At 38.7% G+C, this 17,028-nt stretch overlaps 1 protein-coding gene across 1 annotated transcript; it reads left to right on the forward strand.

The window, feature by feature from the left end:
• Positions 1-983: 983 nt before the first annotated feature.
• LOC120352201 lies at positions 984-2,006 on the forward strand. Its single transcript, XM_039431932.1, has one exon. The coding sequence runs from the start codon at positions 984-986 to the stop codon at positions 2,004-2,006; it is 1,023 nt and encodes a 340-aa protein (XP_039287866.1).
• The last annotated feature ends 15,022 nt before the right edge of the window (positions 2,007-17,028 follow it).

A 17,028-nucleotide genomic window follows, 5' to 3' on the forward strand; every position in this document is an offset into this window, starting at 1 on the left:
AATGTACTACATTTTTATGCAAGTAATAGAATTTCTAAGAAGGGTGTTACTAGTGCAGAGATAACACATGATGAGCTACGGAGTATGGCTAAAGCAAGATTTGAAGAGTATTGGAGCGAGGTGCTTAAACATCAGAAGCATAAACCTGGCAAGTCTGATGATGATGATAAGGATGGTACAGTATTGCCTAAAAGGACTAAAAGGAGAATGCCAGCTACTACTGTTGACAAGGAGGATTTGGTTCTGCATCAGGTATCATTACCAACAGGTAGCTTTGAATTTTCTACAATTACTGACTTGCTTGCACAAAGGCTGTCGGAAAATGATGTTGATTTCCAGGTGACTGTAGATCCATCAACCTTAAAGTGTATAGTTTTGAGCAGTGCTAAGCTGGATTTACGACCACAAGATTCAATAGGGAAACTGTTGGGTTTTACCAATACCCAGTTCATAGAGCCCAACACATCTACTAGAAGTGATAATACTGTACAAATCAGTCGGCCTAATGTGATACGCATCACCTGCAACATTGTGACTGGATCTTACTCTAATGGAATTACAGATCACGTGATCTATGAGTTTTACCCAAACGTTGATCCAGGGTATAAAATGGTGGTGACTGTGCAGAATGTAATCTATTTACCTATAGACATCAAGCAGATTGGTAGCATTACACTGCAAGTAGTCGACGAGTACGGTCGTCTTATAAATAATAGAGGCGAGGAAATAAATATTGCTTTACATTTGAGACAACGCAAGTGAAATGGTGCTGTTATTTGAAAAGTGGAATCAAGGATTGGATATGGAGGCTGCAGTCCATCCTCCTCCTTCTTCTTCTCTCCATCATCATCATCCTCCTTTGCCTATAAAAGAAGATAAAAGGAAAGAAAGATTCATTCAGCATTCAACCTTGACAAGGTTAACATCTAGGAGCATCAAGTATTTGCAAGAACGAGGCTGTCAGATACGAGTAGAATAGGAAGATGGGAGTTTTGGATGTGACACAGAATGGACCGTCATCGGACAACAGTATCATTGGGTTTGAGTACCATTCTCATGCACCCTATACTGTAAGCTATAATGCCAATGACGAGATACGGATTCCAATTCAACAGCAAGATGTTTACACACTGCCATCGGAGAGCTATCTACATTTGGAGTATACTGTGACTGGAGCTGCCAACGCTGCTGTGGCCGGAACTCCATGTGTCTCTGGATTCTTCAGCAATGTGTTTTCAGAGATACGCTATGAAATCAATGGTGTGGAGGTGGATGGTATACGCAATCCTGGAGTTACCAGCCTAATGAAGTATGCTGTTACATTTGAACGCGATGAGTGGACCAAGATGGAAGGAGCTGGCTACAAGTTTAGTTCAACCATTGGATTCGCCGATTTTGCCGCCAATGGAGCTGACACTACAATCATGGATGTGCCTTTGAGATATCTGCTAAGCTTTGCCGAAGACTATAGACAGATTCTACTCAATGTGAAACAAGAGCTGGTGTTGAGGTTCAGCCCCAACTTTCACGACTGTGTGAATGTTGCTGCTACCAATGTAGCAATCACAAAGCTTTTGTGGAGAATGCCTTATGTGGAAGTGGCAGATGATGTGAAACTGCGTCTGCTACAGATTGTACAGAACGACACACCCATCAGTATACCATTTCGACATTGGGAGTTGTATACCTATCCAACGTTACCGCAGACAAGAAAGCATACATGGACTGTCAAGTCGACATCACAGCTTGAAAAGCCACGATACATTGTGGTTGGGCTACAGACTGCAAGACGAGGTGTGGCGGCAGCCAACAGTTCTCGCTTTGACAAGTGTAATATGAAGGATGTTCGAGTGTTTTTAAACAACAGATACTACCCATATGAGAGCATTGATGGTGATGATAATCGCATCTACAACATGCAGCTTTCAATGGAGTCTACAACCATGGTAATGCTCGTGCAAGCAACCCTCTGTTTGAAAAGAATGCCATTGGTGATGGAAAAATAATGCTGTTTGCTTTTGATTGCTCCCGCCAAAATGAGTCACTCAAAACTGGAAGTATCGATGTGAGGATTGAGTTTGAAGCATCTGAAAACATTCCAGGTAATACAACTGCCTACTGTATGATGATTCATGAGGTAACTAAAGAGTATCGGCCAATGTCAGGCCTTGTACTATCAGTATAAAAAGATATATAGTCAGTGTACAGCAATAAATTGCTCAGTTGAGCTCGAGACAATGAATGAGCCAGTCATGACAGGATACAAAGGACTCTTTATGGAGGAGGGGGAGCTGTCTTCGCATGAGGAGGAGGAGGATGTGGTGGGTTGTGTTACTGGTGGGCGACCGCTGATGAAAGATGCCTCTACAAGTACAACTGGACTCAATGATGACGACTCCTACATTACAGCAGAAAGTGGTGTAGATGACTGGTCATCGAGTAGAGCGGAAAACATTTTTGGGCCACTACCACTATACCTGATGAACTTTCAAGGTTTTGAAGGTTTGGACAACAAGTTTATTGTGAAGGAGATGGCTATCCTGGAGCAGGATGATGAGCATCATGTGACTACTCATCACTACTTTTTCAAGCCTCCCTACTCTGAGTCTCTGCTCAAGACTAGCAGGCAAATCATCGCCAACAACTGTATACATCGAGCTAAACATGGACTCAGGTGGTCAGACTGTGGGACAGAACATCTTCCCTATTCAGCTTTGATGGAAATTGTGCGTGGAACAGTTGGAAGGTGGTTGGATCAGAACCAGCAGCATCCAATTAAAATCTTTGTCCATGGATATAAGCAGATTACTCTACTGGATACAAATCTACAACTGAACAATGTGGAGTACCTGGACCTATCATCGCCATATTCCTTTCCTGCTATGCCTGATTTGGAGTTGCTGATCAAGAAGATTGATGGTATATACTGCCCAGAACATCATCTACTCAACGTTATCGACATGGTGCGGAACAAGCTATCATCTCCAACGTTTGGAGATTGGTCAACCAACAATGTCAGCAACATTGATGGATTGTCAAATACACAACTATTTTGCTCATTGAAAATTGTTATTGCTCTACATGGATGGATTAATAAAACTTTGTTAGAAGATAGAACCTTTTGTCGCAATTTTTTCAATGCTGTTAATACTCATTTGCATTATCAATAAAAAAGAAATATTGTAATCAACTCTATGATCTATCATTTATCCTCCTCCTCACTCCTCTTTGAGTAAAGTGCACACTATGTGTTCACATAGAGCTATCGTATTACGTCATACAGACCTATTGAAACAGGAAATGGATTACCCCCACCACTCAGCAAGCAGAGTATAAAAGATGATGCTGACAACAAAATGCACTCAGTCTTACAATGTTGTCAGACAGTGAACGTGAACTTTATCTGTTTAATGCAGTGAGTGAGCTTGAAGCTGAACTGTATTATCACGGTATAATGACATTGAGTGACTTTTTCAAGGAGAGTGGACATTTAGAGTTTTGTACAGATCGTGAATCTCATAGTTGTGCATGCATACGACTCAGGCAGAAGCAGCAGGCTGTTGTTGATACAGTCAAGGATAGAAACGTTTTCTTTGTATGTGATGATCTTCACAACCCATTGAGAAATACTCATGTGACCTCCACTGATGTGAAATGTTTCCTGCTGAAAGTTTTCATGCAAACTATGAAGAGTATCAAGGATAATATCAATAAGAGGGCAATGCGTCATTGCCCACCAGGACTTGCAATGAAATTCACTGTCATGTTTGATGATACTTGCATACTGCTAAAATCTTTCTTCAAGTTGGATAAGGGTAGAATGGCTGCTATTGTTAATCTTGCGAAGGTACCCAACTGGAGGGATAAGGATGTGAAGATTGTGTTGAGTGTTCTCAATCAGGACCAATACTACAAGTGTGATTTTATATGCGGACAACAATCCAAATGTCTACTGGGACTGGGTCAAAAGGAGATCAAATTTGCAGGATTTACAAAAATTGAGAGCACAGGACATGTGAAACGATTCAGGCTGGAGGATGGAACATCTGGTGATTCAGCTTTTGAGATTAGCATTTACAAGGCTGTACGCATACCTATGCCACTGCCATCTACTGGGGGATATGATGAAGTTGATGGACCATGCATTGTTCGTGAAAGGAATAAGCCATCAGTTGAGCGTTATGTCGCCAACAATGATTATAGCCGAGGAGAAAGAATTCTTCAGCTGTATATTCTATTCAATACTGAAGATTAATTATATGTTTGCCAATAAATACTATGTGTAATGAGCAATTAGTTATTATTGATTATCCTACTTCCTCATATACATAAGAAATTAGGTTGTTATGCTTTCAATGAAAATATCTATTGACATGTTGCAATAGGTTGGCCAAGATGCAAAATATCAAAAGATATCCATTATGGTGTAATGGTATACAACCCTGTATACTTACCTTATCAATTGGGACCCTACATCAATCTCTACCCCTGAAGGTTTGAACCCAGGACCTACAGCATGGAAAGCGGCGCCGCAAACCACTACACCATAATGGATATCTATTAACTAGCTTCAACTATATGCTATTCCAGTATTGACCTAGAGGAAACATCTATATTGATGTGCAAGATTCTGACCTACTATTATTATTATTATCTATGGATGAGGTGTTGAACATTGAATTAATGAAACTCTCAATCAATGGTTAACACATAAAATGAGGTTTATTTCATACATGAGAGTTAGTTTTAGACAGTGGATCAGTCAATGAGGGTTTATTTCTTTATTATCATATTTCAAATGGTAATACATTCGATATTAACTGATTGGTGTGATGAGGGCTACTGCCAAATTGAAACCGTCTTGGCCTCAGCTGGTGGGATGATTGGTGGCGGTGGTGGGTTGACTGGCAGCAATAGTGGGGTGACTGGTGACGATAGTGGGACGACTGGTGGCGATAGTGGGACGACTGGTGGCGATGGTGGGACGACTGGTGGCGATAGTGGGACGACTGGTGGCGATAGTGTGACGACTGGTGGCGATAGTGGGATAACTGGTGGCGATAGTGAGTGGCTCAACACTCCACCTTGCACTCATGACAAAAATGCAATCACCGCAAAGACATGGTGATTCAGGGTCTGCTGGCGCAATTGCTGATTGAAGTACTGGATGTAGATGTTGTTGACAGCCCATGTTGACAGTAGGATGAGCACACCTCGACTGACTTTGTAATAACTGCTTCAAGGAAATCCAGCGATGTGAATGATGGGTGGAGACAGTTACGCAGATCATATGCGCAGTGGATTTTGTGACACAGTTCCTTCCCCACTTCATGCTCTCCTGCGATTTCTAAGTACCAGTTGTTGACATCATTGTACATTGTTGCAAGTTTGTGGTTGAACTTGCTGGATGACATCAGACATTGCCTGATGTGGAAAATGTTGTATGTATCCAGTCCATGCTCCCTGGATGCTAGAAAGTCTTCACTCCTATACTTTGGATCCAGTGAATAGGCTCCAAGAGCCAGCATGAGGCAGAGCACGACTTGAATGTTGACAGCATGCATGTTGAATGCAGAGTGCTGAGAACTGGAACAATGCAAAACAATATTGTATTAGTATGGTATGCAGTATTCAACTCTATATATAAATCACTATCAATGGATGTGGGGGATGAAGGTGGTGAATCGGTATCTAGGATCGTGGGTCAGGGGATGGAGGTTCATAGGTGTTTATGTTCTAGGGATGATGGTCTGGAGCTGTATGGGGGAATGTGAATGGGGGTCTAGGATCTACTTTGTAATTATATGTTTTTTAGGTTAGGATGGATTACAACCACCAACTCGAAGAACCTAATTCATAATTAAACTCATAACTTGTATGTATTGGAACCTAATTCATAATTACACTAGTCATTTTTGACTATGTCATTTACTCTATGTATTGGAACCTAATTCATAATTAAACTTGTCATTTTTGACTATGTCATTTACTCTATGGTGTTTATGTTCTAAGGATAATGGTCTGGAGCTGTATGGGGGAATGTGAATGGGGGTCTAGGATCTACTTTGTAATTATATGTTTTTTAGGTTAGGATGGATTACAACCACCAACTCGAAGAACCTATTCATAATTAAACTCATAACTTGTATGTATTGGAACCTAATTCATAATTACACTAGTCATTTTTGACTATGTCATGTACTCTATGTATTGGAACCTAATTCATAATTAAACTTGTCATTTTCGAATTTAAGTCATTTTAGAATTTAATTGTCAGTCTCAAACCTTCTACTTCAAAATTCTACTCTTTTGAACTCAATTTTTAAATCATGAATATAATATAAATATATAGAACTATAAAATGCACTGGTACTTACTCTTGATGCTGATAAAGATGAAAGTGATCCAAAACCAATATACTAAAATCACACACACGTACTGGTGGTACACACACGTACTGACGGCACGACTGTTAAAGACACAATGTCCCACTCCTTGTAGAACAACTCCTTTTATACCCCAGTTCAGGATCTGGAGGGAATTTTTTTCCCTTGTTTCCCTTTTTTTCCCGATTTTATGTGTTTTTAATTTTTTTTTTTAATTTTTTTTTTTTTGACCTCGAGGTTGGGGTGGTTGACCTGGATGACCTTGAGGTTAGGGTGGTTGACCTGGATGACCTTGAGGTTGGGTTGGTTGACCTGGATGACCTTGAGGTTAGGGTGGTTGACCTGGATGACCTTGAGGTTAGGGTGGTTGACCTGGATGACCTTGAGGTTAGGGTGGTTGACCTGGATGACCTTGAGGTAAATGGGTAGTCTGGCACACTTGTATGCCAGACTCCCCATTTTATATCTACTTGGATTGAGTGGAACCAAAGTGGGTCCATATGTTTATAGAACAATGTTGAATGATAGTAGTGCAGATACTACATTTGGACTAAGAATAGTTAGAAACAAGTACTATTTGGGTAGTAGGCATCTAACCTTTGGAAGTGATGGCTCAAAGATTGAGCTGACTGACCCTGCAGATGAAGAAAATAGAAGGATTTTTGATGCAACACCCGGACTATGTGAGCTGATTTTTAAAAAGAAGCCTAACAATCAACTAGTGACATCACCTGGTTTAAATGCATACAAACACATTCTGTATTTGACCAATTTGTATAGGAAAAACTATGACCCAGTTGGATGTATTATAAACTCCAATGATGCCAAGTACAAGAAGACTATCTACCCATTGATAAGGAATGATAATCATAGTGGGAGAGGACTGGTGACACCATTTAATATGGTTGCAAATGATGCTAATAGAATCGAATACATCTACTACAATGATCCTAATGAACTTGTAGACAGGTTGAGACTGTTGGACCAATCTAGAGCAGTTGGCAACATTGGACATGAGGATGAAATAAATTCCATTCTAAAAGAGTTGGTGGAAGGTGGCTACATAGTTGACAAGCCTGCACACTAGTTGTAATATAAGAGGAAGGTTGCTACTGCAACTTGACATACAGTTGAGAGTGTTTCTACCACACACTGCCTTCCATATACAATGGCTTCTATGGGTGGAAGAATTATGGATACTTTAGGTTATATCAATGCTCACCACAGGCGAGTGATTTAATGTGGCAAATCCTTGAAATGATAGTGACACTATAAACCTGATCACATGCGAAGATCTTATTTGGTCATGGCTGCCAAAGTTCAAAAATCTTGATGATACCCAATCATTCACAAGTCTAAATAACTCTATACTGACAGATATGCAAGATCCAATTGAAGACTTGGATGGGGTGAACAAGCGATATTTGTATAAAAGATTCCGAGAGCTTATCATTGAAGTCGTTGAGAAATATATTGATATATATATATATATATATATATATTGATATATATTGATTCAGTATGCATGATTTACAAAACATGTTGAAGAGAGCAGGAGGTTGGGATCACACTAGATTGAAAACTGAGATGATCAGACTTTTAGGTCTTGCTTCATCAGAGTCACCTGAAGGTATAACACCAATTGACATCCTGGTTGAGCAGCATTAGATGGCAATCTGCAGAGAGAGAAAGAGGTATCAAGGAAGAGGAGTTTTGTCAGCTATCAAGAATGTTACCAGTGCGATAGTTAATAAGGCAATTGACATTCTACCAGTTGAACTGCATATCCCCGGCTATCAGTACTGCAAACGAGGAACAAAACTTGCAAAGCGATTAGCAAGAGGTGATCCAGGAATCAAAAAACTTGATCAAGCCTCTAAGGAGCACGAAATTGCCCATTCGAGGATTGGTGATACGGCAAGCAGAGTGACAGCTGACAACATCTTGGCAGAGTAAGCTTGGAGTGTAGCAACATTTTCTGACTCGGGATTGGCAGAGAGGGCAGCAGCACTAGCAGTCACCAACATCATAAAGACCAAGGCAAAGTTTGGTGGAGGATCAAGACTTTTAGGTTCAAGAAGAATTCCAGGAAAGATTGGAAATGTCGGCACACATTGTCCAAGAAAGGTGAAGGACTTTATCTGAGATGTCAGCAGATGTTGACCAAGAAACATAGAGGTCTTCATCTGAGATGTCAACAGAGGATGAGAGGGGGAAATAGAGCATGCTACCTTTGTCAATGCAGAAGACAATGATTGCTCTGCCTGACCAGGCACTCACTGATGCAGACCTCTATAAATATGTGTGTCATCTAAAGCTGAAATGATTCTGAGGTGTGTATATGTGGAATACTCTACCGGCTGCAGGACCATTGAGACGAGAATGCGGTATCATCAATCTTGACAGCAGCAATGGCGCTGGCACACATTGGGTGTGCTTTGCAAAGAAGGACAATGTTGTCCACTACTTTGACAGATTCAGCAACCTGAGACTGCTGCAGGAATTCATCGACTACATGCATCAAGGGTCAGCACCGGTGGCAAGGATCAAATATAACTATAAATGAAAGCATGAAGATCTCTATTTTCATATTTATGGACATTTGTGTTTGAAATTCTTGATTGATGAAAATGAATGATTATAATCAATAAAAAACATGTATTATTATTTCCCATTGTCTTCCCATTTATACTATATATAGATGAGTAAGAACATATTGCAAATCATTGTGCAATAGTACATTGAGCAGTCAAGACCATGATGCTCTGCTTTGGAGATAATACATCTGTATTGAAAAGTGACTTTTACCCACCTCTTGATTCAAGCACTGGTGAATGGGAAGTTGGTCTTATCAGCTTCACCAGCTGTAATTCAATACCAAATTTTGAGGCGGTCTACAACAATACACTGCACTACTATGTGTCAAAACTGTCAAATTAAATTGTGAAGAAATCAGTGACAACTGACCTGGCACTGACACATCAGGAACTAACATCAGTTGACAATTCAAATATGACAAATCATTGGTATGGTTATGTACATAATGTTGGAACCAGAGGTAATAGATGGAAGATTGGAGTGAAAGGAGAAGAGAAGAAAAAATATGATATTGCATCCAAGGTGATGCTGGATATGAGTGCTGAATTCGGGTCAGATCTCCAACATATATCATTACCAGAGGGCAGTTTTGAATTTCAAACTATTACCACTCTGCTTAGAGACTGAGTCATACAGTTCTCATTGGCTGTCTATCCATCAACCTTGAAATGTTCAATTCTGAGCAATGCCTAGTTAGATTTTAGTCCAGTCAATTCAATAGGATGTTTGTTGAGATTTAGCAATAAACTAGTTGTAGATGCCAACAAGGAGGCTAAAGACAATTTTACAGTACAAATCAATAGACCTAATGTACTGTGTAAAAAGTGTAACATTGTGGGTGGATCCTATTTGAATGGGGTCAAGGATCACATGATCTACGAGTTTTAGCCAGATGTTGATCCAGGGTATAAAATGATTGTAACCATGCAGAATGTAATCTATTCACCTGTGGATGTCAAGCAGATTGCTAGCATTCCATTGGAGATGGTTGATGAGAACGGACATCTGATGAATGATAGAGGTGAGGAGAATTATATTACTCTGCATTTGAGACAGTGTAAGTGGGATGGTGCTATTGTTCTCAGAGTGGAATCAGGGATTGGATGTGGAGGTGGCAATGTCTCCCATGGAGGGCAGTCCAGAACCTAGAAAAATAGATAGAAGGAGTGCAAATGCAAAATGTGTCATTTAACATTCAACCTCTGTGAGGTTAACATCGAGAAGCATTAACTATCTAAGGAAAGAGGCTGTCAAGTGAGACACCATTAGCAATATGAGTTTTGGATGTGACAAGGAATGGACCTTCATTGGACACCAGTATCATTGGCTATGAGTACCACTCTCATGCCCCCTATACCGTAACCTTCAATGCCAATGATGAATTGAGGATACCAATCCAGCAACAGGACATTCACACACTGCCATCCAAGAGCTATCTACATCTGGAGTATACAGTGCTTGGAGCTGCCAATGCTGCTGTGGCTGGAATGCCATGTGTGTCTGCATTCTTTGCCAATCTGTTTTCAGAGATGTGTTATGAAATCAATGGTGTGGAGGTGGACAGCATATGTAATTTGGGTATCACCAGTCTTATGAAGAATGCTATGACATTTGAGTGAGATGAATGCAACAAGATGGAAGTGGCCGGCTACAAGATTAGCTCAACCACTGGTTTTGCCAATGTTTCTGCAGATGGTACAAAAATGGATGTACCTCTACGATACCTGCTGGGCTTTGCCGAAGACTATAGACAGATTTTGCTGAATGTGAAACAAGGGCTGGTGTTGAGATGTAGCCCTAATTTCAATGACTGTGTGAATGTTGCTGGTGCTAATGTTACAATCACAAAGCTTTTGTGGAGAATGCCATATTTAGAAGTGGCTGATGATGTAAGGATGCATCTGCTACAGATTGTGCAGAATGACACACCAATCAGTATGCCATTTCAACATTGGGAATTGTACAAGTACCCAACGTTGCCACATACTATAAAACATACGTGGACTGTCAAGTCAACAACTCAGCATGAGAAGCCATGCTACATTGTAGTTGGCCTGCAGACTGCAAGACGAGGTGTAGCAGCAGCTAACAGTTTGAAATTTGACAAGTGTAGTATGAAGGATATTTGAGTGTTTTTAAACAACAAATACTACCTATATGAGAGCATTGATGGTGATGATAATCATGTCTACCACATGTATACAGCTTTCAATGGAGTCTACAATCATGATAATGCTCGCTCAAGTAAACCTCTGCTTGAGACAGGAACTATAAGTACTGATAATATGATGTTGTTTGCTTTCAATTGCTCCTGCCAAAATGGATCACTCAAAACTGGAAGTGTCGATGTGAGGATTGAGTTTGAAGCTACTGCCAACATTGCAGCGAATACATGAGCCTACTGCCAAATGATTCATGAAAAGATTCAAGAGTACTGACCATTGACTGGTCTAGTACAGTCAGCATAGAGAGAATATAAAATACTTATGATCTGGATTGTGCAGCTCATTCTCATTTGGAGCATTGAGTGATACAGTCATGTTCAAGTTGGCTACTGTTACCTTCCCTACTAAGGAAGATGGAGATATAAGTGGAGGAGAGGATGTGGTAGACAAACCATTGATGAAAAATGCTTCTACAAGTACTACTGACCTTCATACTGCTTCTGATGATGATGGCGTGGTATTTGAAGACTGTAGTGGAGACAACAACTGTAGCAATGCTGGAGACAACAACTTTGCAACATTTACACGAAGAAGAGCTAGCAACATTTTCGGTCCACTACCACTCTACCTGATAAACTTCCAAGGATTTGAAGGACTGGGCCATGCTTTCATTGTGAAGGAGATGGCAGTACTGTAACGTGATGATAATCATCATGTAACAACTGATCACTACTTTTTTAAGCCACCCTACCCAGATATGCATATATGCAGATACCCTACCCAGATATGTTGAAAGCTAGTGCAGTGCTTGACAACAATTGTCTACATCAAGCTAAACATGGACTAAGATGGTCGGTCAAAGGAGCCGGTCAACAACATCTTCCCTACACAGCTCTGAAAACAATTGTTTGATATGATTGGATGATGGCTGGCTGACAGCAACTTGGGACAGTCAATCAAGATCTTTGTCTATGTATATGACACAATTGCTCTATTGGACAAGCTGTTGCAGCTGGATGATGAGGAGAATAAAGAGTACATCGACTTGACATTGCCCTATCTCTACTACAAGATACCAAGCCTGGAGGAAATGATAAGGACCAGCGCTGGACATGGAAGCTACTGCCCGGAGCATTATCGACTCAACTATGTGGAGTCTGTGTGGAAGAAGCTGACTGGATCAAGGAAGGAGCCTATGGATGCACCACTACTCTGCGCACCCAATATTGTGAATTCAACCCATGATTGGATTATGAAGACAATGCTTGAAGATAGTTATTTTTGTCATAACCTTTCCATGTCAATAAATAAACATTTGATTCAATTTACTGTTTTATTATTCACTTTTATCCCCACCACCATCATTATAGGCCATATATAAGTGGAGATGTTTGTCTCTTGAACATGAGTCAATTGCTAACTGTTGACAATGTCATACTTTGAAGGTCATGTTCTGTTTGGTGGTGGACAACAAGTACCTTTGGATACTATCTACAGTCTCGAGTATGGTAAAGTAGCTGTTGTGAATTTGGATAGAGTCTATAATTGGAAAAATGAGGATATCAAGATTGAATTGATCTTTAATGATTATTCATCCCAAAAGTATTGGTGTGAATTTGAATGTGGAAACAAGAGTCCAACTCTTATCAACAACAGGAAGGTAACCTTTGCAGGATTCTTGTACTGCAGAGATGACAGACGTGTGAAGAGATTTAGAGTTGCTGAGGGGTGTTCAGGAGACTCTGCTCTACTAATATCTATCTACAGTGCTGCTTTTTGGGATACTGTACAAACCGATGGAGTATGCAGCATTTCAGACCGAGAGGAAAGGTCAGCAGAAGTTTATCATGAAACCACAAAATAAAATTTTGAAAAATAAAAGAGGATTTCCGATTAGTAATACTGTATATATATATATATATAATATATATATATATATATATATAATATATATATATATATATATAGGTTCATTCCTTAACACAAAGTTGGTCTTTTGTATAAATCTTTACAACTCATGTTGGTACGTTTGCGTAAGATGGTCCAAGCATCTTTAGTAGCTCCACAGACCTATCATGTGATGGCGTTTGTGTAATGGAGTATTATAGTTCACTCCCGTGGGTCTGAGCGTTCGCGCCATTTATTCAGACTGAACTTGATTTGAGGTTATGTATTGAAGTTCCCGCCGTTTCTGTTGTGAATGGAATATTCTTGTCTCGTCCTTCACTGTCAGCTGTCTGTTGTCTGCAGGTGCAGAGTCAAAGTGATATTGTGTTTTGTGATGTTGTGTTTGTGTCAAAATGTCCAAAAAGATTATTCAAGCAGTGATAAAATTTGAAAGGTAAGTCAGTTATAGAATTATAACTTGTACTTGAATTATTATAATTACTTGTACTATTTAGCTTGCTTCTTTTACAATTATTTCCTTATGAGATTAGTAATGCTTTAAGGTTATTAACATTTTGAAACGAAATCAAGAATAAAACACATCAAAAGTAGAATTAAAAGTAAACCGCATCACTACTCACAGAGTGTATGTAATTGAGTGATTGGAAATAAATAAATGTAACAAAAAATAAAATCATAAATGTAATTCCTTCATTTCTATCACTACTTACAAGCTCAACTAAGTTAAATCTGCACAAGAATCTTATTCTATTAGGATATATACAATAAATATATACCTGGATAGAATTGGTAAGAAGCTCATTGGCAATGAAATTCTCAATTGTATAAATAAATATTTAGATCATAAAAGTCAAGTTAGTCCTAAAATCATTCCTCTTCAGCCATGCAATTTTTCATAAATACGGTAACTCTTTTAATAGGTCCAAAGATAGGAATGGATATTTATTTATTTATTTAATCAATGAGAATTACTCAACTTACAGAAAAGTACCACAGGCTTATACGCCCAAAACGGTTCCAATTCTAATTTATACAACAGTCCAAATGTAGCTAGGTTATGTGATATGCAAACAATACCAATCCTGGGCCTAGGACTAATGATGAATAAACAGCTAATGAAACTTTTCTAAACACTATATCTTTGAATGTCCAGGGTATATCAAACAAATAAGAATATATTTCCCTCTTATTATGTTATAAAACTATAGCCAGGCCCGGCCCCAGGGGTGGGCGGACCGGGCGGCCGCACAGGGCGGCAGATTTTTGGGGGTGGCAAATTTTAAGGAACGGAAAATTTTTAAATGCAAATAAATAAATAAATTCAATGTGAATAGTGAAATTTTATAAGAAGCTTTTCCAAACTCAAGCTAATGAAGACATATATCTAAGATCAACAATGTCCCAGGAACGTCTGAGTAGTCTAGCGAACATGAAATAGCTCAGTCCCTAGATCTTGAAGAACTGGAGAAGGAATTTTTCTATGCAAAGGTCAGACGAGTTCTACTTAATTGAACAAGTGTGTTGAACAAACTCTTGTTGTAGCAATTGTAGTTTTGATTACTTAGCAAGTTGAATAGGCCCAATACTCTGTTGCAGTCTCTTGATTTGGAACTACCGTCTTAATTATGTTTCCTTATTGTATACCGTATCTGTTCCGAACATAAAAATAGTTTAATCAGATATTTTGTGTTACTGTTCTAGTCCAGTCAATAAAATATTATAGAATGAAAAGTTTGAAACACAATTTCCAACTCCACAGCTCTTTTAAGGATAGTAAGAGGATTAACATATCAAAAGTCCTCACCCCTACCTCATGTGCTAAAGGAGTAGGTGGCTTGAAAGTACCATTTTTTCATTTTTCTCATATATCTCGGAAACTATGCATTCTATAAACATTTGTACACTGTACAAAATTACCAACAAGTTTTGTTCTCTACATTTTCTTCATATCTCTCATAGTTTCTGAGATATCCGCTCTTGAAGGTGAGACATTTTTTGAAAAAACACTTCTGCCTCCAATTTTTCGGCCTTATAATTTTTGAACGATTGATGAAAGAAATCCGTGCTGATTATAAGCTGACAGAGCATCAAATTATCTTCAATTTGATGTATATTTTCACTATTTTACGCATTTCCCTACAACTGTTGAAGCAGTTTTAGTGTTGAGAGTGAAATTTTCTGTTCAGCAACAATAGATCAGTTGACAATGAAATTTGAAGGGAATGTTTGAAACTCAATTTTAGACTTTCAGCTTTGTTGACACTAGTTTGGAGGTGAGCATATCAAAAATCCCAACCCCTACATCATGTGCTAAAGGGATGAGGGTGGTTTGAAAGTTGCATTTTCCACTTTTACTTACATGCTTATATCTTGGAAACAATGAGTTCTATTGACATAATCATCCACATAAAAATGAAGCTCGATGAATTTCCTACAAGTTTTGTTTTGTAGAGGTTTTCAATAAATACGATACTAACTTTTCGAGATATATATGTTCTAAAGTGATTCATTCTCAAAAACCCAGTTTTTCTTCCATTTTTCGCTCTTTCAAGTCTTTCAACTTTTCAACAATATTGATGAAAAAAGAATGTGCTAGTTACGAGATTTTAGAGCATCAAATTATCTTTCATTTCATGTATAATTCGACTATTTCAAGCATTCCTATACGACTGTTGCAGCAGTTTTAGCTTTGAATGTCTTGTTTGGTAGGAAGTTTAGAAACACCCCCTGTGTTCAGTTCCACAGACGTTTCAATAGGTACTCAATATGGATGTTCATACTGAAGCACACTCCAATTTTTTGATCACAGAATAGTGTAATATTCGAAAAAAGTCACTTGTTGCAAATCTTGATATTTGACTCTCAAACCTAAAACTGCTGCAACAGTTTTATAAATGAATGATAATTTAATGCTCTACAATCTCGTAGTAAGCACATTCTTTCTCCATCAATTGTTGGAAAGTTATAAGAATTGAAAGAGCGAAAAATGGAAAAAACTGGGTTTTCCAAAATTCATCACTTTAGAACATATATATCTTAAGAAGTATCAGATTTATCGAAATCCTCTACCAAATAAAACTTTCACTCTCAACACTAAAACTGCTGCAACAGTCGTAGGGAAATGCGTAAAATATACATGAAATTGAAGATAATTTGATGCTCCGTCAGCTTATAATCAGCACGGATTTTTTTCATCAATCATTCAAAAATTATAAGGCCGAAAAATGAAAAAAATGGAGGCAGAAGTGTTTTTTTCAAAAAATGTCTCACCTTCAAGAGCGAAAGATATCTCAGAAACTATAAGAGATATGAAAAAAATGTAAAGAACAAAACTTGTTGGTAATTTTGTGAGCTTTAATTTTGTACAGTGTACAAATGTTCATAAGATGCATAGTTTCCGAGATATATGAGGGAAATGAAAAAATGGTACTTTCAAACCACCCCCACCCCTTTGGCACATGGGGTAAGGGTGAGGACTTTTGATATGTTAATCCTCTTACTATCCTTAAAAGAGCTGTGGAGTTGAAAATTGTGTTCCAAAATTTTCCCTCCATACCTTTATTTGAGCATTCGTTGCCTGCACTTATTCCTCAATATTTATATTTGTCAAATATTTGTTTAAATGTCATTTTTAACTTGAAAAGCTGATAACCTTCGGGCAAATTTTTAAGTAAACAATTATTAGACGTGATACCTGGCGGTGGGGGGGGGGCGTTTGCTGATTTCGCCCAGGGCGGCAAAGTCCCTAGGGCCGTGCCTGACTATAGCCTAATGCTAAGATAATTACTGTTGCTGAACACTGGTTAACGAACGATGACTGTAGCTGTCTCACAATACCTGACTATGAACTTGGGTCCTTCTATGGAAGGAAAAATTCCATTCATAGTGGAGAAGCAATTTTTTTAATTAATGGATTGAAATTAGAAGAATTAAGCATAGTAAAGGAACTTTCTATAGAAATGATTTGTGAA

The sequence above is a fragment of the Nilaparvata lugens genome, chromosome 7, assembly GCF_014356525.2.
Source record: "Nilaparvata lugens isolate BPH chromosome 7, ASM1435652v1, whole genome shotgun sequence".
NCBI lineage: Eukaryota > Metazoa > Arthropoda > Insecta > Hemiptera > Delphacidae > Nilaparvata > Nilaparvata lugens.

Coding starts and splice junctions, on each gene's coding strand:
- LOC120352201 (XM_039431932.1), top strand. CDS start 984: ATGGGAGTTTTGGATGTGACACAGAATGGACCGTCATCGGACAACAGT.